This window comes from Ictidomys tridecemlineatus, chromosome 3 (genome assembly GCF_052094955.1).
Source record: "Ictidomys tridecemlineatus isolate mIctTri1 chromosome 3, mIctTri1.hap1, whole genome shotgun sequence".
Lineage (NCBI taxonomy): Eukaryota > Metazoa > Chordata > Mammalia > Rodentia > Sciuridae > Ictidomys > Ictidomys tridecemlineatus.
In genome coordinates, this window is record NC_135479.1 from 57,149,330 (window position 1) to 57,172,217 (window position 22,888).

The 22,888-nt window shown below is 36.3% G+C and overlaps 1 protein-coding gene across 4 annotated transcripts in view; it reads right to left on the minus strand.

The window, feature by feature from the left end:
- Positions 1–520: 520 nt before the first annotated feature.
- LOC144376174 (heparan sulfate glucosamine 3-O-sulfotransferase 3A1) overlaps positions 521–22,888 on the minus strand; it is a 96,484-nt gene continuing 74,116 nt past the window's right edge. For all 4 annotated transcript variants that reach the window (XM_078042915.1, XM_078042912.1, XM_078042913.1 and 1 more), the window contains one exon: positions 521–3,568. In XM_078042915.1, the coding sequence (XP_077899041.1) occupies positions 2,947–3,561 (615 nt within the window). In that variant the 5' untranslated portion in view covers positions 3,562–3,568 and the 3' untranslated portion in view covers positions 521–2,946. The remainder of the gene's footprint in view (positions 3,569–22,888) is intronic.

A 22,888-nucleotide genomic window follows, 5' to 3' on the forward strand; every position in this document is an offset into this window, starting at 1 on the left:
AATGATGCATCTGTTCCATAAATATTAGGTGTTACTGTTTTAGAGTCACATTTGTTTATTCACATTGCCTTTAAGAAATCTTCACTGGTAACAGGTCTCAGATGGCAGAACATGATGAGGGTGTTCAGGAGAAATGTATCCCCCTTTTAACTGCAAAATCAATAGTTAAGAATTTACAGACACATCTATGATTTGAGTGTGAAATGGATATTTGATCCAAATTACCACTGAGGTTTATTCTAGCTTTGAAGATCCTGTGGGAGGGAAATAAAATTAGTGTGGGATTAATCTTTCCAGAATAGTAAATATCCATTCTCTAGAAGCTTATTGATACCTGGTTGTTAGAACAAAATTGACTTGCTTTAAAACTATGTGCTGTCCATGTCTATATGTGGTCTCACAAGCAAACTGTTCAGCTTGAACCTGTAGATCTTTTCTGGATATGCTCCTGCAAAGGTATTCTACCTCTAAGAAAACTGAAGGAAGTTGGTAGTCATGACTTTGGAGAAGATGACTTGGAGAAAGTATGGCCAAACACTTTATTATTTGGTGCAACTAAATAGACAAAATAAATGGGAGGCCGACTCCATGCACAGCAGGAGTAACAACCATATTGAAGGCAGAAAATGAAACAGTCCTATTGTGGGTGAATCTTAAAGGATAGTGAGTCTGGATCATTTTACATTTTTCTGAGACCTATAACTTCAAACACTCCTCCTGGAAATCTTAGAAGTTTGACAGTTTTCCTGCAATGTTCTTTTTTTAAAAATAAAAGGAACAAAAACATCTATGGGTAAGAAGAGATCTTCGGCACTCAATTTTTGTTCTTTTATTATTTCTTCCACACAAAAAGAGGAAGGTTACTGAACGCAATTGTTAGATGCAATTGTCTCTTTGTGCAAGTCATTTTTTTTTGCATAATGTCAAGCAAACAAACACAAAAGATTCAGAAGCACAGACAAAATGAGTTAAAAGATGAGGAGAGTTTAAAATAAATATCTTCTTGCTGCTAGCGACATTCAAGTAGTACAAAAACAGGCTGTAAGTGTTGGAAAACTGAGGGCACAGAAGTGAAGGACATCAACTGAGAAAAGGTGACCTGGCTTTGGGGTTTACTTAACTCCCGTAAATGGAATACTAACAAATAAACCCACAGATTTGGAGCAATGACAAAATATCTGGAAAATTAAAACATTTTTTTTCCTTCATTTTAATCCTGTGTTAGGCTGTTCAAGAAATATTTACATCCCCAGATATAGCATTTATGATAAATGCACAATTGCACAGCATATTTAAAAAGAAAAAAAAACAACTTAATTTTGTTTGTTTTTGATGGACAACATTGGAGAAGAAACAATATTTTTTCATACTAGAGTATCTGGTCCTTTAAATCTTGGCAGATAAAGGAAACTTCCATGAAAAAGAGACATTTTTCCTCTTGGGTTTAAACATATAATAAAACGTTGCTGACAGGCTAATTATAAATGTTTTATATATTTTGTGCATATGTGCTCCTCTCTAGACCAATTTAATTCCCATTAATGCTAATCTTGTTAATACCACTCAGAGAGCAAAGGAATACTCTTAATAAACTCTTGATTTATTTGAGTGATTTAAATGCGGGAAGGCGAAGAACAGACGGGAGAAGAGGAAAAGTCACCATTTTACCCAGAACTGCATGTCTTAGAATATTTTCCAAATGTGAATGAGCAGTAGGTGATAATTGGTAGAAAGAGGAAATGGAGAAATAAAGAATAAAGGGACCAAGTATCAGCCCTCCACCCATGAAAAATAAGAGCATTGTCAATGAGCTGTTAATTGAGCATTTCTTTAGTACTAGCTCCAATGTTAACAGTGAGATATTACAAAGAAAGGTAGATTTTCTTTCTTCAAAGCGAGAGAAGGAAAAATGAGATTGGTACTGGAGGTTCTAATTGAAGTGGGTCTCTCTTAAGAAAAAAAAAAAAAGATAGCCCAAAATATAAGAATCCAGTGATTTCTGGCAAACTCAAGTCAAGTATTGGTCAGTTAAATTTTTGTGTCTCAAGGTATTTTGATCAGCCAATAGCTAAGACTGGCTCTCCAAAGAGGTTGTGTCCAGGTCTTAGTGGTTTTCTGGAGTACAACTATGTAATGATACTGGATGCCATAAGGCTAGCCTGGAACTTAGAAAGCAATAAGAAATCTCTGTCTGTCCCTTTTCAGATCATCCTAAAACTAACTTCTAAACTGGAAAGTTTAGTTCTCATTCTCCCTAGAAAAAAAGTGGCACAGAATAGAAAACAAATGGAAAATGGGATTTTTGTCCAGGATTCCTCATCTGACCTTACACCATTTAACCTCCCTGAGACTATAGTTTCCCTTATCTGTAAAATCTGAGATTATGATCCCCATGTTCTATGTTCTTATACCAACCTCTTAGTCCTATAAGGATCAAAACATGTATCTGAAAGCACTATAAAAACCTTGAAGTGATGTGAAAATATATAGTGTTATTAAATGATAAATGATTTATGAAAAAAAATGTGGCAGAAGAAGAAGGGAGAAAAACATAAAGATGGATATTAATTTTATCAGGGTCTTGTATTAGAGAGAGAAAAGGGATGGTGGTAGCGGGGAGATTACCCTCATGATTTTCTTCAAAAATTTTTTTTAATGGAAATTAAAATGCATATACTTGATGACTGGGTATGTAGAACATAAAATAAAATTGAACGTATTTATATGAGAGAAGGAAGGTTTCCTTTTCTGTTTATCCAAATGCATGACATCGATTGTACATTAAGATGGGGAAGAGGAGTGAACAATCATTCATTGCAAAAAAAAAAAATACTGAAACAAATATTGTCAGCACAAATATTAAACTGCCTTTTCTCTACCGATTGGTAAAAAAATATATTATATTTCCATACTTTTTTTTTTCTTTTTCTTTTTAAATTATATTTGTTATCCATCCCAGCCGAAGTCGTGCCCGGTCATCTGGTAGAACTTCAAGTTGAAGGGCCGGTAGAACTCGCGCAGCCTCTGCACCACCTCCTGGGCGATCTCGGGGTGGGTCCTGCCCTTGGTCTTGCCCAGGCAGTGGGGTTTGCTGCTGCCCTCGGCCTTCTTGAGGCAGGGGAAGCCCTTGGTCTTGTTGAAGTAGAAGTGCTTGTCGGTGATGATGCGCTTGAGGCCCAGGAAGTCCTGCACGCGGCCCAGCTCGCCGGCCGGGTCGCTGATGAGCCGCTCGCCGCTCACGAAGAGCATCTGGCCGATGGGGAAGTGGCGCAGCCAGTGCTCCAGGTGCTTGGCGTAGATGCCGATCTGGATGGCGCTCCACGACGTGTCGATGAGGCCCGTGCTCCTGTTTTTGAACGTCAAGCTCTCGAAGGTGGGGATGTCGGGCCGCTTGGAGAGCGTCTGCGTGTAGTCCGAGATGGCCCTGGTCACGGGGTCGCGCACCACCACGATGAGCTTGGTGTCCTTGGACATGGCCGAGATGCGCGCGGGCGCCTCCCGCGTGACAAAGTAGCTGGGCGTCTTCTCCATGGTGATCTGCCCGTCCAGGGTCCTGGGCATCAGGTCCCTGAGGAAAGCAAAGAAGTATCTAAGTTAGTGACGGAAGACCTTTACCTTTACGTACAGAGGTGGTTTCCAAGGACAGGCAAGTTCCACGTGGGATCTAATCCAGACTTCCTGGGTTTTCCAACTGCACCTCCCCTTTTACTAACTGTGGAGAAGTCACATAATCACTCTGACCTCTAGGTGCCGCATGCACGGAGTGGAGAATAATGTCGCCTTTTTCATGCAGTTGTTGAGATGATTAGTTGAGTAAATGTACCTCAACAGCTTAGAACTGTGCTAGGCACAGAATAAGTACTCTGTTTTTATTTTATTTATTTAAATATCTGTTAAGGTTTTTATTTTATTTATCTTAATATTTATTTATTTTTTTTAGTTATAGATGGACACATATCTTTATTTTATTTTTATGTGATGCTGAGGATGGAACCCAGTGCCTCAAGCATGCTAGGTGAGCCCTCTACTTCTGAGCCACAGCCTCAGCCCAAGTTTTCATTTTTTATGATGGATCTACAATGCTGGGAGAAAAATAACCTTGGTCAGATTCTTTAGGTAAATCAGAATACTCTGCTAATTTACATGATCGTGACGATTTCTGTCTTGTGGATTCTTCCTCATGAGTAATAGAACCATTTTGTCATGTTTGAATAGAAATCTCACCAGAGTCTGGATAGAGCAGTAATAAACCTAATTACACTGCTATGAGATTGTATTAACATATTCATGCTCTTCCTATCCATATTTTATTCTATTTCTGGTGACTGTCCATCTTGTCCCTGACACAATAATCCAGTAATTTCTCTCAGGGTATTCCTATGGACAAAGCAATGATATTTAACATGATATCATAACATAGAGTTGTCCTCCCTTATCCACCATTTTTCTTTCTTTGGTTTCAGTTACCTGCCCTTGACTGTGGTCCAAAAATATTAAATGGAAAATTCCAGAACTAAGCAATTAATAAATTGTAAATCATATGCCATTCAGAGTAGCATGATGAAATCTCACCATGTCCCACTCTGACTTGCCCAGGATGTGAATTGTTCCTTGGCCCAGTGTAGCCATGATGTTTGCATTCCTATCCATTAGTCACTTGGTAGCAAATTTAGTTAACAACTTGACTGTCACATTTGGCAGTGCTTTTGTTCAAGTAACCGCTATTTTATTTAATAAGAGCCCCAAAGTGCAAGAGCATCAGGTCACAAAAATGAATGTACAGATTAACTCTGGTACTAGGTAACAGAGCTGCAGGGAATATAGGGAAAAAAAAAAACATGAGCAGGAGAGAGAAAACCTATTTGCTCTTCCAATTTAAGTATGGTTCCATTAAAAGCGTTATTTATTTGAAATATGTGCTGTGTATTTTTTCCTAACATTAAAGCATTGTCTTTCTAATTCCAAGTTTTCTAAGAAGTAGATGTTGCTCCAATCAGTATTAGATAAAATGATTTGGGGAAATTTATTGCAATGACTCAATGTGTTTTGTCCTTTGATCTATTGACAAAAAGAATCCCACTTATAAATATCCTTATATTGCATTTACATTTATTCCTGGAATAAACTCTGTTGTTGATGGTGTGCTGTTAATTGCATATAGTTTTGGATTTGACTAGTTGTTATTTTGTTTTGAAGTTTTCATCCACATTCATTAGTGAAACGTTCCTGACATTTTTCTTCTGTTAATAGCTTAATCAATTGTTAGACTATAAATTATTCTATACTATTCTACATATAAAATGGGTTGAAACCATTCCATATTTTCTGTCTTTTAAAAATTTAACAAAATAATTTTCTATAAATGTTTTTTGGCAGTCATCTACAAAGTCATTTCATATTCCTATTCTGGGGAATGAAAGTAGCAAAGTTAATATGATCTGTAAATATTTTCTCACTTTCTTGTATACGTAATAGCCTTTTTGCAATGCTCTGCCTTGTGTTTTGTTGATTTGGGAAATCATTATTTTTCTAAAAGTCATTCACTAAGTAGCTAGAGTTATATCCCCATTTTCAACCATGTTTTTGTATTTTTTTTCTTTCCTTCTATCTTTTTGGTTCAATTATCTTTTCTAATTCACTGATCTTCATTTTTATTTTTCTAATGTCTCTATTTTTTAAAGTTATATTTTTTATGGTTCTTCAAACTTATTTTATGGATACTTACCTCATTGATTCCAATTTATCTTTTAAGTAATAAAAGCATTTGCAGGCTATATTTTTCTCTTCAGGTACAGTCTTGGTCAAAAATGCCCAAAGCTTTGACATGCATTCTTGTTATTATGGTAACTAAGTCAATATTTAGTGATTACATTTTACAGTTTGATTTCCCTCTTGATTCAGGCAAGCATTATCCAGGGGTGTGCTTATTTTTAAATCTGTTAATTCATCATCTTATTAATTTTGTAATCAGCGACTGCTATGCATTTGCAATGAAAGGACATATATTGTGTTGTGAGTTTGGCTTTGTAACTGCCTCAAATTTTGTCCCATTTATACCCTTATGTCCTGCTTACACCCCTTTAATGAGCATCCATTGTAGAAAATGTCAAACATAGAAGTAAAGAAAATTGCAAACTGAATTACAGGTACCTTACATTCAGCTTCAAAAATTAAAAACTCTAACCTTTTTCATTTATCAATCCCCTCATATCCATAGCCCCACCATGTCAACTGGATTATATTGACAACACAGGTTAGCATATCACTTGGTTTGTAAATACTCCATCTGCATGATTATCTGACACAAATCCTGCAACTTTTATGATGACCTTTCACTGATAATCCTTTCCTCTTAATGACACAGTTTTTCTGCTACTTTCATTTTCTTTGGTAATTTCAATGAGGTTAATTTTATCTTTTGGGGGAGAGGGTAAAAAGATCATTAGATATTTGATTTCTCTTGCTTTTATAATGGTTAAAAGAAATTTGCAATTTCTTTTTTTTTTTTAACATAACTGTGATGTTCCTCACTAGCCACTATGAAATATACCTTAAAGTTTGGGTATATTAAACAAACAACAGGGAGTTTGAGAGGGGACACACATTGTCCTTTGTCACAGATTATTAAATAAGATTATTTTCTTATTGCAGTTTGGATTTTAGTATCCAATTTTGTCTTTCACAAAAAGACAAAATTCAATTCTTTGAAATTTGTCCAAATGCATGGAAAAATTTCAGGCTATAAAAAAAAGCAAACATCGAATACATGAAGTGATAAGAAAGAAAATTGTTGATTAAAAAAATATAATAGGTCAGCATTCCTTCTTCTTTCCTATAATCTTTGATTTTGACTACTTTATTTCAAGTCTTGGCCAAAATCTAAAGTCCTGATAGCTGATTTCACTCCAGATCTCCTGGATGGCTTCTCTTGGGGGGTGGGGGGGATAAGTACACTTACCACTCCTCTCAGAGATTGAAGCTATAGATTATGCTGCCCCCCCCCAAAAAAATACTAAGATCTCTGAAAAAAAAAAAAAGAAGCCATACTTTAAATTATTTTAATAGAGTAGGTTCGGAAAAGAGCTATCCCAAATAGGAGTTTGAAGAGGAAGCAGCTAAAATAGGATTTTAAAAGGAAAACACATGAACTATATACTCTCATCTGCAGGAGAAGGAGAACCAACTGGTTAGCATGGGGTGGGGGGAGAGTTGGGCTGAATTACAAGCTGCCTGCAGGTTACTTTTTTCAAAAAGGATAAAGTGATAGTCTAAATAAATCCTAAACAAAATTTAGATTGTAAAAAAAAAGTTGCTTTTTTTTTTTAAATGGTCACACTGCAGGATTCTTTACATTGTAATATCCTTTTTTCAATTTTTAGATCATTTCCTTATTGCAATTTGGATTTTAGTATCCCCCCAAAGTACTCATCTTTCACAAAAAGACAAAATGCACGTGTAAACTGCAATACTGCATTTCAGGTATTTAGGAAAACTTGGAAATTGTCCTTTTTTTTTTTTTTTTTTTTTTAATCTGAGTAAGGCCCATGTTTTGACTTGACTCTGTGTAAGCACATGGGCCAGGATGGGCAATGAAGAGTCTGTTTCAGTAGAGGGAGAGGTTTTTAGAACTACCAGACAGGCTATGGGAGAACAAGGTGTGTGAGAAGACACATGGTGTTTCCCTGAAGGCAAAGCAGGTGAGAATTGAAAGGTGGGAAGATGAGGCCCAGGAGGACTTTATTTCTAGACTATGTAGTATATAGATTATTCCAACATCAACTCTAAATTATGAATAGGGTTTGAAGAATTCTTAATAGGTACGGGGGTGGAGAATGGGGTAGATACCAAAATTACCAGAAGAAATTAGAAAGGAATAGTTGATTTTCTTAAAGAAGTCAAACAGAAGCAGAGCTTTCACATGCAAATTAAGGATTATTACAAGATGAGTTATATACATTTGTTCTTTGTCTCCAAAGAACTCAATGACAATTCACCGTAGCCCCAATTGGAAAGCAGGCTAAGGGTCCACCAACAGATGAATCGTAGGCAGAAGGTGGTAAATCCACACAAAATGGAATATTATTCAGCCACAAAGAGAAAGGAAATTCTATCAGATGCTACAAAATGGATGAACCTTGAGGATATCACACTAAGAGAAATAAGCCAGTCACAAAAGGGCAAATACTGCCTGGTTCCACTTATATGAGGTAGCTAGTCAAAATCATGGAGTCAGAAAGAATGATAGCAACTAGGGGCTGGGAATGGGGAATTGTTTAATGAGTTACACAGTTTTAGTTTGCTACAACTAAAAGTTTCAGAGATTGACTGAGTAACAAAGTGCACGTATTTAACGGTACTGAACCTAAAAATAAATTTAGCATAGTGAATTTTATGTTATATATAAATATATAATATAAAATAAAAATATATATAAATATATATAAAATATATAAATATGTATATATATTTATCTAAAGTTTTGTTAAATAACAAAAAAGAACTCAAGAAAGGAAAAAGGCTTTAATGGCATTATAAGATTTAGTTACACAAAGGGTCATTTGGCCTTCCAGGTAATTAAACATGAGAACCAGTACTAGAGCAAGCTGTGGTTTTTTTCTTTCCTCTTCCTAGACCAAAGAAAAATAAAATAATTCATGACATTTTGTGAAGTTGATCTGAAATCAGAAAATTCGGTCTGGGGCCTATCTCTTCCCACTGCTTCTTGGGTGACCACGAGCTAGTAATTTAATGTCACTAAATTCCGTTTATTCTTATCCGAGAAAAAACAACAAGCCAAACGTCCAGGAAATCAGGATCTTAATGGAGAGCCATGCCTGCGTGACCGTTGCTACAGAGAATACATTAAGCATTGTTCTTAAGAAAGTGAAGTCCAGTGCTGTGATCTCCCCCACTGCAAAGGAGAACCCCATTCAGCACAGATAAGAAGGGTCCAGAGGAAGTCAGAGATAGACCTGGGGCATTCACACATCTGCCCATTTGATGTTTAGACAATGAAGCAGTCTGGTTTGAAGGCCATGAGCTGGCCGCTTTCTCTGGAAGGACAGAGACTAGCTTGTTATGGTGTGAGAGACAGGAGCTTAGTTTCTAAGGGGATACGATTTCCTTCCACACACATCCATCAGATGCAAACGCCGTGCCACCCTGCTATGCTGCAGATTTCATTTTTGATCTGATCAACCACCCTGGGTAATCTCTGTGGGCCTAGAGTTGTTTGTGCAGCTGTCCATCTCTGTTGTGGGAAATGTTAGGACCAAGGAGGAACCATGATAGACAGGCTAAATAGACTGTTCTTTTCTATTCAAGCCCTGGACCAAGTCAGTAGTTTAAGGTTGGAGTACTAAAATGAGGCTTTTCCTCTGACATGCTGCTCATAGGACGGACCTGCCTCATTGACGGTCTAAGAGTCACATCCTTCCTTTGGATACAATAGCCAATACATTCCTGCTGGCCACACCATGACACCTCTATAATTAGGAGCACCATCCAAAGGAGCCTTCAGTAGCATGCAACAACACGTATTTGTTATTTATCTAATATGTACAATAAGTATTTAAAAAAGAACCCACCATTGCTTCACCCTTCTTGAAATCCATGTGGGCCATTTCCACTAAATTCTCACTACCCCCATGTTGTCTTCTCCTTTCTCTACCCTCTCTCTAGAATTACTATTGGACCTTTCTGTAAGTAGCCTCTCCTAAATAAATAAACAAATAAATACTTCTTCCCCTATTACATTTTTTAATAGTGTTTTGTCGATGGGTCCTTCCAAAGGAAGAATAAAGATTGACCTTTGCCCCTTACTATTCATAAAAATCATTTTATATTGTTTGCATCTGTAAATATGAATGATAAATCAATGAAATGTTTGGAAGGAAATCTAGAATAACACGATGATTTTGGAAAAAAGCAGATTTTTTAAGTTTTATTAAAGGAGTGACTATAATAAAAATGACAAATTAGACTAAATTAAAAATAAGGACTTTTGTTTTATCAAATGGTACCACTAACTGACCAATAGGCAAAATTCAGAATGGGTAAAACTATTTAAAATACATTTATCTGATAAAAGTCATCCATAGTATACAGAGATCCTATAAATTAGTCACAGAAATTTGGTCACAGGAAAAACTAAATCAGCGTAAGAAAAAAATTGAACAAGAAACTTGAATAACAACTTCATAGAAGGGATAATATTCAAGAGTTCAATGAGCTCATGAAAAGGTGGTGCGTTCCATAGCTGTCCTAGAGATCAGGTAAGTATTATGATCCCCCAATTTTTCTTCCTAGCTGAGATTCAGAGCAGCTCAGAGCATGTTGAATTTCTCATAGTCAAAACATGGAAGGTGACCGGGATCCTCCCAATGCTGCTACAACATTATTTCTGCTACATCAGATAAGAGGTAGTCATCAGTCAAAGGAGCTCAGTCAAAGAGTAAACATTCAATGGTTCAGATGGAATAAATTCAACAGATGGAGAACAGGAGAGCCTGAGTTATCCAGAACATAGCTGAGAAGATCCTGAAAGACCAAAATTCTTAACACAATAAAAATGAGGTGAAGGAGTTTATGTGTTTGGACTGGGGAGTCGTATGAAATAAGACTGAAGAAATGATGTATGGTTACCGTCAGGGATGCATCAAATGTGAGGCAGGGTTCCAGTTAGAGTGGAGCAGGAAAAGAAGGCAGGTGGCCTTGCTAAATTGCTGAGGCTGGCTTTGAACTCTCGATCCTCCTGTCTCAGCCTCCCCAGCCACTGGGATTACAGGTGTGCACCACTGTGCCTGGCCTAAACCATGTCATCTTGAAGAAGTCACTTTCAGTTTCTTCATAAGCAAACATGATCCAAGCTTGAGGATCTGAAGAGCTGGATTAGAGGTGATGGTGGGAAAGTCAGGGATGGGTAAGAATAAGAGACATGCTTCAGGGTGAACTGATTAAGCTGGGGAGCTGATTTCTGAACGGAACCCTAGAGATGTTTACAAAGAAGATCTCCAAGTTTGAAAGGTAGAAAAATGATAGAAGATTTTTCTAAAAGGTCCAGTGATTTTGTAATCCTTTCTTCACTCCAAAATAGAAACAAGCTTGTAATTTTCTTTTTCAATAATAGAGTGAAACCTACTTTCAAACAGTAGTCAGGATTTCTTGTTTCAGGAGTTTAATGGAGACAAAACACCATTGGTTCTTTTCTAAAAACATGGCTCAGTTAAGTCACATATCTCCATGAAGACAATGTGGTTTTGGAGAAAAGGGATAAGAATTTCAGTCTTTTTCTGCTATTAATAAACTGTGTAATCTTTTTCCTTGCGGGGAGTAGGTTACCAGGGATTGAACTCAGGGACACTCGACCACTGAGCCACCTCCCCAGCCCTATTTTGTATTCTATTTAGAGACAGGGTCTCACCAAATTGCTTAGAGCCTTGCTAAGTTGCTGAGGCTGGCTTTGGACTCTCAATCCTCCTGCCTCAGCCTCCCCAGCCACTAGGATTACAGGTGTGCGCCAATGTGCCCTGCCTAAACCTTGTAATCTTGAAGAAGTCACTTTCAGTTTCTTCATAAGCAAAAGAAAGCTATTGTCCTCAATGTCTCTAGAAGTGTTCACCTCTAAGATCCCACGTAGAGCTTGGGACTTTAATCCATGTTAATTTCTCAAATTTGAAGTTTTGCACAGCTTTGAACGGTTTTGTGTTCTCCAGTGCAATTCCACCAATCAAATCAAGAGATTTGTATAAATAATTATGCAGGGCAATTCCACATCCACAGAATTGATTTTAAAAATCAATGAAGCCTGAAAGAATATAGTTCAGATAATTGATGCCAAGAGAAAAAGCGCTGAGGTTAGTTCAAGTGAAGTCTCACTCGGTACTTCCCTTGTGCTTGGGAGCAGGAGAAAGACCAGGAAGTCCATCAGCTTCACGGTCTTAGTGTATCTGATAAGGCAAGTTTGTGACAAAGGAGACCTGTGTATGTATCATGCTTCCCTGTGCCTGGAACATCAAATAAGATGTCACCCTGGAAGATGAAGTTCATGGATTGGGCTACAATAAAAATAACAGATGCAAGGCAGCTAGGAATTCGAGTTCAAAGGCTTTAGGAAGACTGTGATAAAGACAAAAGCAAACGCATATTTACTAAGCTTTTACCTTGGACCAAAGACCTGGTGTCATATTCCTCGAGTCTCCCAGCCACAGTGGAAAACTGGAATTATTTTCCTAATTTCACAGATGAGGACCTAGGTTCGGGAGATAAAATGGCTTGTCCAAAGACAAATGGTCATGAATAAGAGGGAGAGACTGAAAATGTAGGTCTATTTAGTCTTAAAGTGCATGTTCTTTCAATCTCTCCCAAAAGCCAGGCAGCATGAGCGTGATTCCCACCATTGATGTCACTAACCGACTTTGACACTCTGAAAGAACACATTTGAGGACTAAGTACATGGCTTCCTTATTTGTTGTAGAATGCAAATCACCCTTCCCTGAATCTCACAAGCAACTAATACACATAACGTGTTTTTCAAAAGCTGTCTTCTGTCTGGGAAGAATGTACTGCCAGAGGAACTCCCGAGTTGTAATGTAAAAGCAATTTACCTTGAGGAATAAATAAATCTGGCCCCATATACACATACTTTTCTTTTTTTCTTTTTTAGTCTGCACAGTTCAACAGGACCTTGTGTCTGTTTTTGTAAGCCTCCAACAGCAGCAAATGCTAGAGAGAGCATGCTCTTTTCATGGCCACCGCATGAAGGCAGTTCCAGGGGGTCCCTGATGGCATGTGCCTGGGAGGGGAGGAAACTGTTGCAAACACAGGGCTGTCAGCCCACTGTCCCTGGGGCCAAGCCCCACTCACATTCATATTTCTTTTCCTGCTGTTGCTATGTGAGACCTCACTCAAAACGTGACTTGTGAGGCTGGAAAGAAAACTCCCTTTAGATGATGTTTGAGTTGGCTTCTGTAGGAGAGGAAGATTGAGGTTTCTGACCAGCTCCCACACTGGCCAGCCTGGATGTGCAAGTCAGACTGTCATCAAGCTAAACATCCGATTTAGAGGCTAGACTCTTTGCAGTGCTACGGATAGTAGATTCCTCCCAGAACTCTGAAGGATCGAGTAACGAAAAGAGAAAAAAAAAAATGGTTCTGACTCTCACCAGGATTTATGATATGATATGCACAAAACCAGAGCCAATTTTAGGAAAGCAATACAACGTTCCTTGAACTCCAGAGGAGGAGAGACAAGCTGAGAATTCTTGATTGCTAATTTTGGGAGGTTGCAAAAAAAAAAAAAAAAAAAAAAGGACAGAGAATGAATACATTTGTGGTCAGCTCAGGTCTAAAAGCTATCTTGAGAGGGAAGAGGTAAGAGTTATCTTGATGATCAGTTCAAGGGAAAAATCGTTCATGTTGATCCTTGAAGTTTCCCAAGTGAGTCCACTCATTATCTCATTCATTGCGGGAGAAATTTTATAAATAGAACCATATCTTACAAAGCTTATTGCTTCACCAGCATCATCCCTTCTATGATTACTTCATTGGAAAATTCATGTATCCCTAAGATTTAAATGATCGTTCATAACATTGTATGCCCTGTCCCAAACTTTGTTTCAAGTGCGCTTAGGAACCAATGTGCTCCTTTTAGTCTACAGAGCCTAAGAAGCCCCTTGGTGAGCATAGATACATGTCATGCCTCCCCATAGTGGGGGCCTGTCTGTCTTAAGACACTAGTTGTATTTGGAGCAAAAAGTAATGATTATTCTTCAACCCACTTGCATTTCTCTAAGCAAAGTGCCTTCTTAATTTTTTTTTTTAATCTGGGTGTATATCTTGTCTTATCCTTGTCCTGCACCTGGTACTTTAAAAAATACTAGAATTATTTTTTTTTCAGAGTTTGTGATTAAAGAATTTCATAAGCACTCAAATGGAAACAAAGAAACCACAACCCAGATACGGACAAATGAAGAGGTTGGGGAGTGCACCTTGAACTTCAGTGGGAGTGCCCAAAGATAGTAAAACTTAAAAGGAGAAAAAGATCTTTATACTCAGCTGAGTTTTGTTCATTAGAAGTAATATCAAAACAACATTTTTGGATATGCAAAGATCTAAAAAAACTTAACACCTGTGTAAATTTTGGAAAAACCAAATTTACAAGTTCATTTTAACTGAACAGCAGAGGGGTGGGGATGTAGCTCAGGGGCAATGAACTTGCCTAGTAGGTATACAGTCCTCGTTTCAAAAGCAAACAACAAAATGAACAACAAAAAGAGCAAAATGAAAAACCCCAGAATGAGGAAGTTGGAAGTCTGTGAACAACAACAACAACAACAACAAAAACCCAAACATCTAAAAATCATGTAGAATAAAAATAGGCCCTTAGGAATTATTATTAATGCAGCTATAAAAATGAGTACAAATAGCAGGAATGAAATAGAACTGTACTAGTTAGATCTAGAATCTAAAGTCTGGTATTAACAAGCCCTTAAAGAGCCTGTGTGTAAGAAAGAGAGAGAGAGACAGAGAGACAGAGAGAAATGGGGAGAGGATAAAGATAGAGAGGGAGAAATGGAGACATTACAAGCAGAAAGAGGAGAAGAAATCAAGCAGGTGTGTGTGGGGGAGACAGAGAGAGAGAGAGAGAGAGAGAGAGAGAGAGAGAGAGAGAGAGAGAGAGAGAGAGAGAGAGAAATCATCCAGAGACAGAAAAGTTCAAAGTCTGCTGTTTCCTAAAAGGCTCCAATGAACATTAGAACTAGGAGGAGCCTCAGAAATTCCCTAAAATTCAGCTCCTTAATTTCACAGATTTGAAAATTCTGAGAACTGTCTCTTTCTGTAGCCAAATGGACTTGAAGCTGGCCTTAGATTCTGTCTCCTGACACTTAGGTCACTGTTCTATCTACATGTTGTCCTTCTGCCTTAATTCTGGAAATATAATGTTCCCAGGGCTCCACCCCCCTGAAGTTTCAAGTCCCTGAAATATAAAATATTAAATTCATCCATGGAGGTAAAATTCCCTGTCATGTTTTGAACCAGGAAAGTCATATTAAATGTGTGTCTTCACTTTAAAGGGAGAGCCAGTTTTCTTCCACTTATCTCGTACTTTTGACCACAATATAGGGTCAACAACTTAGAAGAGGGAAATGGAATTCTTAATCCAAGTGGGGAGATCAGGACTAAGGGGAGGCACTCTCTCGAGTCCTTGGTCGTCACTGCCACAGCAAACCCTCCCGACGTAGGCTCATCTTGGCTCCTGACAGGAGTTTTATAAATGATTAGTTCAAGAGCTGCGCTATCTGCTTTTGTGCTACTAGGGACAGCTGCTTCAGAATAGAGTCTTTTCATCAGCCTGGAATTATCAGGTCTCTGCATATGTGCAGCTGAAGATAAAGGGGGCAAAAAACGTGCTTTCCTTGTTTGGAAATCAACAATCAAAGGGCAGTGGAGAAGCTAAGAGAGGACCATGATAAAGATAAATCTGAAATTTTAAAAAGGATCTTTGTTATATTTTGGCCATGATGGGTATTTCTTTTTCTTTATTTTTTTCCTTTTTTTTCTGTTTGTTTTATTCTATTCATTAAGATCTAGACACAAAATAGGTGCTAAGTCAGAAGGTCTTTTAACTTTGAAATAGGAAAAAGGATCTTACAGGCATGATTTTAGTGGTGGTATGGGACTTGGACTACCTGGTTATTCTTTCTAAAATCTGCTGTGAGTACTCTAGTGAATATTTCAGCTTCCTTGAACAAGAAAAATGATATACTTTGTGTCTAAGATCCAAACAGAACTTCTGGAATAATTTCACTCTTATGGTAAAAAAAAAAAATCTCCAGAATAAAAAGGTCATTCTGAAATGAGGCATACAGGCAAGACAACCTTCAGGAAAGCAACCGATGAGTCGCATCAGCACAAAGGGGTGAAACCACCTAGCCATAGAAAGACAGACAAGGTGGATTCTAGTTTAAGTCCACAATTTAGAAAGAACCACAAATCACATACTCACATGCACAAATTCATTACAGGAATCATCACTCAGACATTAGCACCGTGCAACCTGCAGCCCTAAACAACCAATCTTGTGACTAATTCTGATCAAGCTCCAGGGAAATGCTTCTCCAAACACCTTGCCTTGTAATCTTCAAACCAAAAGTTCTGAATGCTGAAAATGTGCACAGGTTTCGTTGCTACAAACACTGAAGAGGAACAATGCTTCCAGAATGCACAAGGATTTAAGTAAGGTAAGTTAGCTAAGAGGAAAAACAAATTTAGCAACTTACCAAGTGTTTTACATCAGGTAGCATGAAACCACTTCGAAGTATTAAAGTATCATTTCCTAGTATTAATGAGTGTTCACTTCTTTGCTTCACCTCCTATTCTAGTAAATTGTCCTGGAGGAACTCACCCCTTACCCCAGTACTCACAGCATTTGCACATGGAGGCAGAAGGGCATTTCATATGGTGAAATGATTGGGGCTACCCAGACACTCATACATAGCTGGATCTTGGTGAAACAGGTCAAGCATGACACTAATTCTTTCTATGGGTAGCTAGATGGATGTTAAAAACCTGAAACTAAGAACAGTTCTTATTTTCACAAAAATAATTAGTAAGAATCACAATTTTAAAAAAATTCATAAAAAGTTCATTTTAAATATTTGTATTTCAAAATTTTATACAGATGAATTATACTTTGTATTTAGTCTTTGGATTTTGATAGTTTACTTGGAATATTTTTGAGAAAAAAAACACAACTTTTGAAGACATGAACAAAATTTCTTTTATTTATTTATTTACTTTTGGTATGAGGGATTAAACTCAGGGGCACTCAGCCAATGAAGCCACATCCCCAGCCCTATTTTGTGTTTTATTTAGCAATAGGGTCTCATTGAATTGCTTAGCACCTCACTTTTGCTGAGGCTGGCTTTGAACTCACGATCCTCCTGACTCAGCCTCCTAAGCTGCTGGGATTACAGGCATGCACTACTGTGCCTGGCAACAAAATTTCTTAAATTTTACATTTATTTTAATTTAATATTTTGATCAGAATATATTCCAGTTCATACACTTGCCCTTCAAAAAAATCTTTTTGATCAAGGGTCAATGAGCTATGACCCACAAGCTAAACCTAGATATTTTTTTTCTATTATTGGATGACTTCATTTATATGAAACATCAAGATAATTGAGCCCAGAGTGAAAAAAAAAAAAAAAAAAAAGCAGATTAGATGTTGCCAGAGACTGAAGGGAGGAGGAGGTCATGAAAATGTTCTGGAATTAGGTAGTGTTGGTGATCAGCTATTTCCATAAATTTTATTGAAACAAAGCCATACCCAATTGCTTATGTATTGTCTAAGGAGTTTTGAACAGGATTGAGTAGTTGTGACAGAGAACATATGGCCTGCAGAGTCTATAATATTTATTGCCTGAACCTTTTCAGAAAACATTTCTCCACCCGTGATTTAGACCATTACCGTCAATAGAATAAAATTAATATAAAAAAATCATGATTGTAACATAATTAGTATTTTGCTGAAACTGAGGGATGAAAAATAAATCGTGCTGTGTAAGTTCATCATAGGTCATGATTTGTGTATGTCTTTATTTTATTACTCATCCAAACATTGCTGGCCATCAATGGAATACCCAAATGAGCAATAATAATTAAATTGAGTCATCTTTGGTATTTTGCCAATTTTCTGACATAAAAAAGAAACAATAGATTGAAGCCTGTTTTTTTTCTATTTTGTTGTTATGAAAGAATATTTGTCAAAATAGGAGAAATAGACCGTATTTCGTTTAATCGTATATTAGCTTGATTTATGACTTTTTAAATGTTTAGACATATGGTATGTGAGCCTTCATCTACACTTTTGTCCAGGGACTTGAAAATGTTAAGGGTGGGCCTGAAGAAAATCCAACAGGACTCAGAGAAGCCATTATAATGAGAAGCGAGGCAGACAGATAGGGCTTTTGGTTCCCAATAAGCCTGAGGGCTGTCAGCAAATGAACTTCTCAAACAAAGCACTCTACTTGCGCTCAGAGGTTCCACCACAGCGGAGATGTCACCCACATCTCACACCTGACTGACTAAACAGGGATCCCCCTCTCAGTGCAGGAAAACAAAACATCACAAATTCTAGGATGAGACCAGAGAGAACACAGTTGCCTTCCAAATGAGCTTTTTCTTAATTAATTAAACTTTTTTTTTTTTTTTAAATCACACAAGTGAAAAAGGTTCATTAGAGAAAAATTAGAAAATTCAGAGGGGCACAAAATTGTCCACAATAAAATAACTCACCCATCCATCTGGTGTAGCATTTTAAAATACACCCATCCAAACTTTGATCTATTGTAGATCTTTATGATTGATTTACTAAATAAAATGATATTATCTATATATTTATTCTAAATTGCTTTTGACCTTAGGAATAAATAGAAAACATCACTCCTACTATTAAATCCATTTCTACCTCATTTCAAATGATTGTGCAGTATTCTACATACTAAGTGCCAATAAAGTGTTTAATGAATCCTATGTTGTTGAATACTTAGCTTGTTTTCGAAACCAATATTTTTATTCACATGTTTATTTCCTTGGAGTAGAAATAATAGCATGCCTATTTTAAAGGCTCTTGAATCATATTGCCATGTAACTTTCTATATAATTTTGTCTTCTAATGTTGCCATGTTATTTAAAATATTTTAGTTCTGTTTCAGTATATGTGTTTTCTTGTGTACTCATTAATACTGTGTTATATTGCATGATTGCTACCAGTAAAGATAAGGGAAACTTTTTTTCAATATTTAATACTTATTTTTAATGCATGAACATTTTCCCAGATTATTTATGAAGAATATGCTTTTTAAGAGCTATTTCCTGGTTATGTTTTGGTTTCATTCAGCTTAGTATTTTACCTATTATTTTCCACTGGCATGATTTTTTTCCCCTAGATTTTAAATATTTTCTTTATATTAATGTCATTTACCCCTTATTCTGGTTTCTCATTTCTTATTTCTCTTTTGTTCATGGTGTTTTCAATTTTCTATGATTTGAAATATATCCATCTTTTTCCTACCTCCATTATGTTTTCTGAGTGAGGGCTTTCTTACTTTAATATTAAGTAAATAAATATCTATGTTTGATTTCATTTTTATTCATTTGGATATTCACTTTAAATTACAGTTATGGTTGAATTCAAAGTATTTTTTCTTTTGGAATACTAACCAGGTATGTATCCTCCTTCATCCAGTATGCCACTGTGTCAGATACTAAATTCCTTTATAAACCTTATTTTTGTGCATGAACTTTTAATATTCTGTTCTATGTTTATTTTGGCACTAGTAGAACCCTCATTTAATGCAATTTTATACATCTCAAATCTAACAAGAAATTTTCTATTTATTCTACTTTCGCATGTAATTTACTGGATATATTCTCTTCCAAATGGACAGCAGAATTACAATTTATTTTCCCTTTCTCTTCTTCACTTCCACTAAAATCTGAATTTCATGAAATGTCAGGACTAATTTGGAAAGAAATGACATTTTTACTATACCAAGCCCCATCAATCTAAGAAAATTATATGTTTCATTTATACAAATGTTCAGTTGAGCTCTTATTTTATATTTAAATTAGCATGTAGTAAAATTGACTTTTTTTGGAGTACAACTCTGAAATGCAAAATATGTGTAGATTTGTGTAACTTCTGCTACAATCGAAATATGAGAATTCCATCACTTTGATATCATGCAATTGCTTGGTAGTCTTACCTTCCTCTCAACCCTTACCTCTGGCAAATACTGATGTGTTTTCTGTCACAATAGTTTCATCTTTCTGAGAATGTCCAATGAGTGGAATTTTATAACTTTTTGAGATTGGCTTCTTTCACTCAGGATAAAGCCTTGAAAATTCATTCAGGCGGCTACATGAATCAATAGCTTGTTCCTTTTTGTGGCCAAGAAGCATTTCATTGTGGAGATACATTACAATCTGCTTATCTATTTTCTGTTAGAGAACATTTGGATTGGTTCCAGTTTCCAACAGTTATGTACAGAATTATTATAAACTTTCAGTACAGATTTTATATGTAAAAAAATTTTTTTTCCTAAAGGCAGAAAAATAGCAAGGAAGAGAGTTACTGGGTCATCTGATAGCTGTATGATTAACTTTATAACAAATTGCCAACTGTTTTAAAGAATGATTGTACCCTTTTGTATTTCTCAAAGCAATGTATGAGAATTTCATTTTCCCCACATCCTTGTTGGCACTTTACATTGTCAGGTACTTTTTTATTTTTTATTTTTATCTTAACCATTTGATAGTCATGTAGTGGAATCACATCGTGGTTTTCATAATATTTTCCTAATAGCTAATGATACAGAACATTTTTTCATGTGCTTATTTGCCTCTGTTGAATGTTTATACATGCACACACACACACACACACACACACACACACACGTGTGACCACTATATATTTCATATATAATTTAGAAGTATTTTATTTGATAAGGGATTTGGAACTTTTTTTTTAGTTTGCAATTTTCTCTTTATTCTTTTAAGAGTGTCTTTGGGTGAGTAAAATAATTATTTTAATAAAGTCCAATGTATCATTTTATTTTGTGGATTATGCTTTAGTACACACATATGAGTTCTTTGCTTATCCTTAGGTATGAAACCTAGGATGGCTCTGTATAAGCAAGTCACCCACCCTCTTATGGTGATTATTCCAAAATATTTTCTATTTTTTGCATCTTTTTTGATTGAGATATTGATGTTTCATTTTATCTAGAACCTTAAAAATTAATTTTTTTAAAGACACAGACATTATATTTCCTATCCAGTGATCTTTTTGACACTCTTTGTCTTCCAATAAATCAAATAGATGTATATATTGACAGAATTATAGTAAGTAATGTCACATGAACCATGAGACATCTTTGTGGTAAATCTTTCTATTGGTATATAGTTCATCATCAGTAGCCTAAAGTAATATGTGAATCTTAAAAATGGGTTAGGCAAGATACCTAAAATGTAGATGAAGATATGGATATGACACAATCCATATTTAAGCCACCTGTTATGAAGTAAGAATAAAATAATGAAAGATCATACAGAGTGTGTCATGACAGATGGTCTAAACTTAGTCTCCCAAATCTGTCCTTAGATCTAAGTCTGACACTGGGACAAGTTCCGATCAATTTAAGTTATAAGTTCTTAACTTGAGTGCCAAGAATGAGTATCAAGAATCAGTGACCTTTCTTTCAATAAGTATATTTAAACATGTGACAATGAGCATGTGAGAAATTCCATCAGATACTCTAAAAAGACCATCACATTTCAATAAAGCACATTTGCATTCTCTCTACCTTCTCCTCTCAAATAAAGATCTCCTTAACTTATGATAGGAGATATCCTGATAAGCCCACTGCAAGCTGGCAGGAAATGTCATCATATGGAAATGTAACACTTAACCTACGCACCACCCTGGTAGAGCAACACAGTACCGGTTGTTCACCTTCTCAATCTTGGGGCTGACTGGGAACTGTGGCTTGCTACAGATGCCCAGCATTATTAGAGGGTAACCTACTACATACACCTAGAACAGGAGAAGATCAAAATTCAAAATTTGAATTATGGTTTCTACTGAATGTGCATCACTTTTGCACAAAAGTCAAGAAATCATAAATAGAGTCACTGTAAGTTGGGGACCATCTGTATGTATAATTCACTGCTCATGCCCATTAAGTATTTATTAAGTGAATGAATAAATAAGTACTTATCAAATTGCTAGTATGTAGCTAATGACAAACTTGATCTTAAGTGCAAGATCTTGATTTAGCAAACATTTACTAAGTGTCTACTTTGGCCATTTATGCCCGTAGAAGATGTAAGTAACTACATGGGGAAAAGAAATAAAAGACAATGCCCCTACCTTCAAAGAGCTTACCATCTAGTTGGGAGATTGACATAATAGTAAATGTACCTCATTGGAGAGCTAATGTAATGGGAATGTTTATTACATTCACAGAAGGAGAACAGAATATGCCTAAGGGATTTAGAGAAGGCTTCATGAATAAAGAAGTGTTTGATGCTAACAGATAATGAGAGTGGGCCTGTGGGTGGCCTTCAAAGAATCTGATTGCATAGACCATAAACTTGAGATAATACAGAGTGAATCAGATATGGAGGATGGGAGCTAATCACCAATCATGCTGTATGTAAATTCATCTTATCACAAATTTTCATTACAGTTTCTCAGGTCCACTTGGGACAGGGAAGATTTTAGAAAAAAACAATGTTTGAAGATATAGCAGTGTTAATGAATTGTGGCATATTCAGGGAACTATACGTGACTCAGTCTTGCTGGACAGTAAATAATTTATAGAAAAAAACCAGTGCACATATTATGTAAAAGACCGTCTGTCCATTGTAGTCCTATTTATAAAGTTCCCAACACAGGAAATATCTTAGTCATTTTCACCTAATCCATCATTAGAAAAAAAAATGTTAAAAAGAAAAAGAAAAACCTTCTGGAATATTCATATAATGTACAATTTTATAGTATTAAAAAGATGGAACTTCATCTGGTTGTAATGACTTAAAAAGATCTGTAAAATAGTTCTGGGTCATAAAATAAGCCATGGGATAATAGGCTATTATCTTACATTTGTGAAAACAGGCAATAAGGAAACAATGTGTGTTAGAACACGATTCGGTGAGTCCCAAGTCTTCATCCTGCTTTTTATTCTTGCCCTTTCCCATGAACTTTGCAGCTTTTTCAACATGGGGGGATTTTTTTTCCATACCTTGATCTATAATTCATTTGTGTGACTTGCTTTGGTCAATGAAACATTAGTTATTATAATCTAAGATGAGGCTTGGAA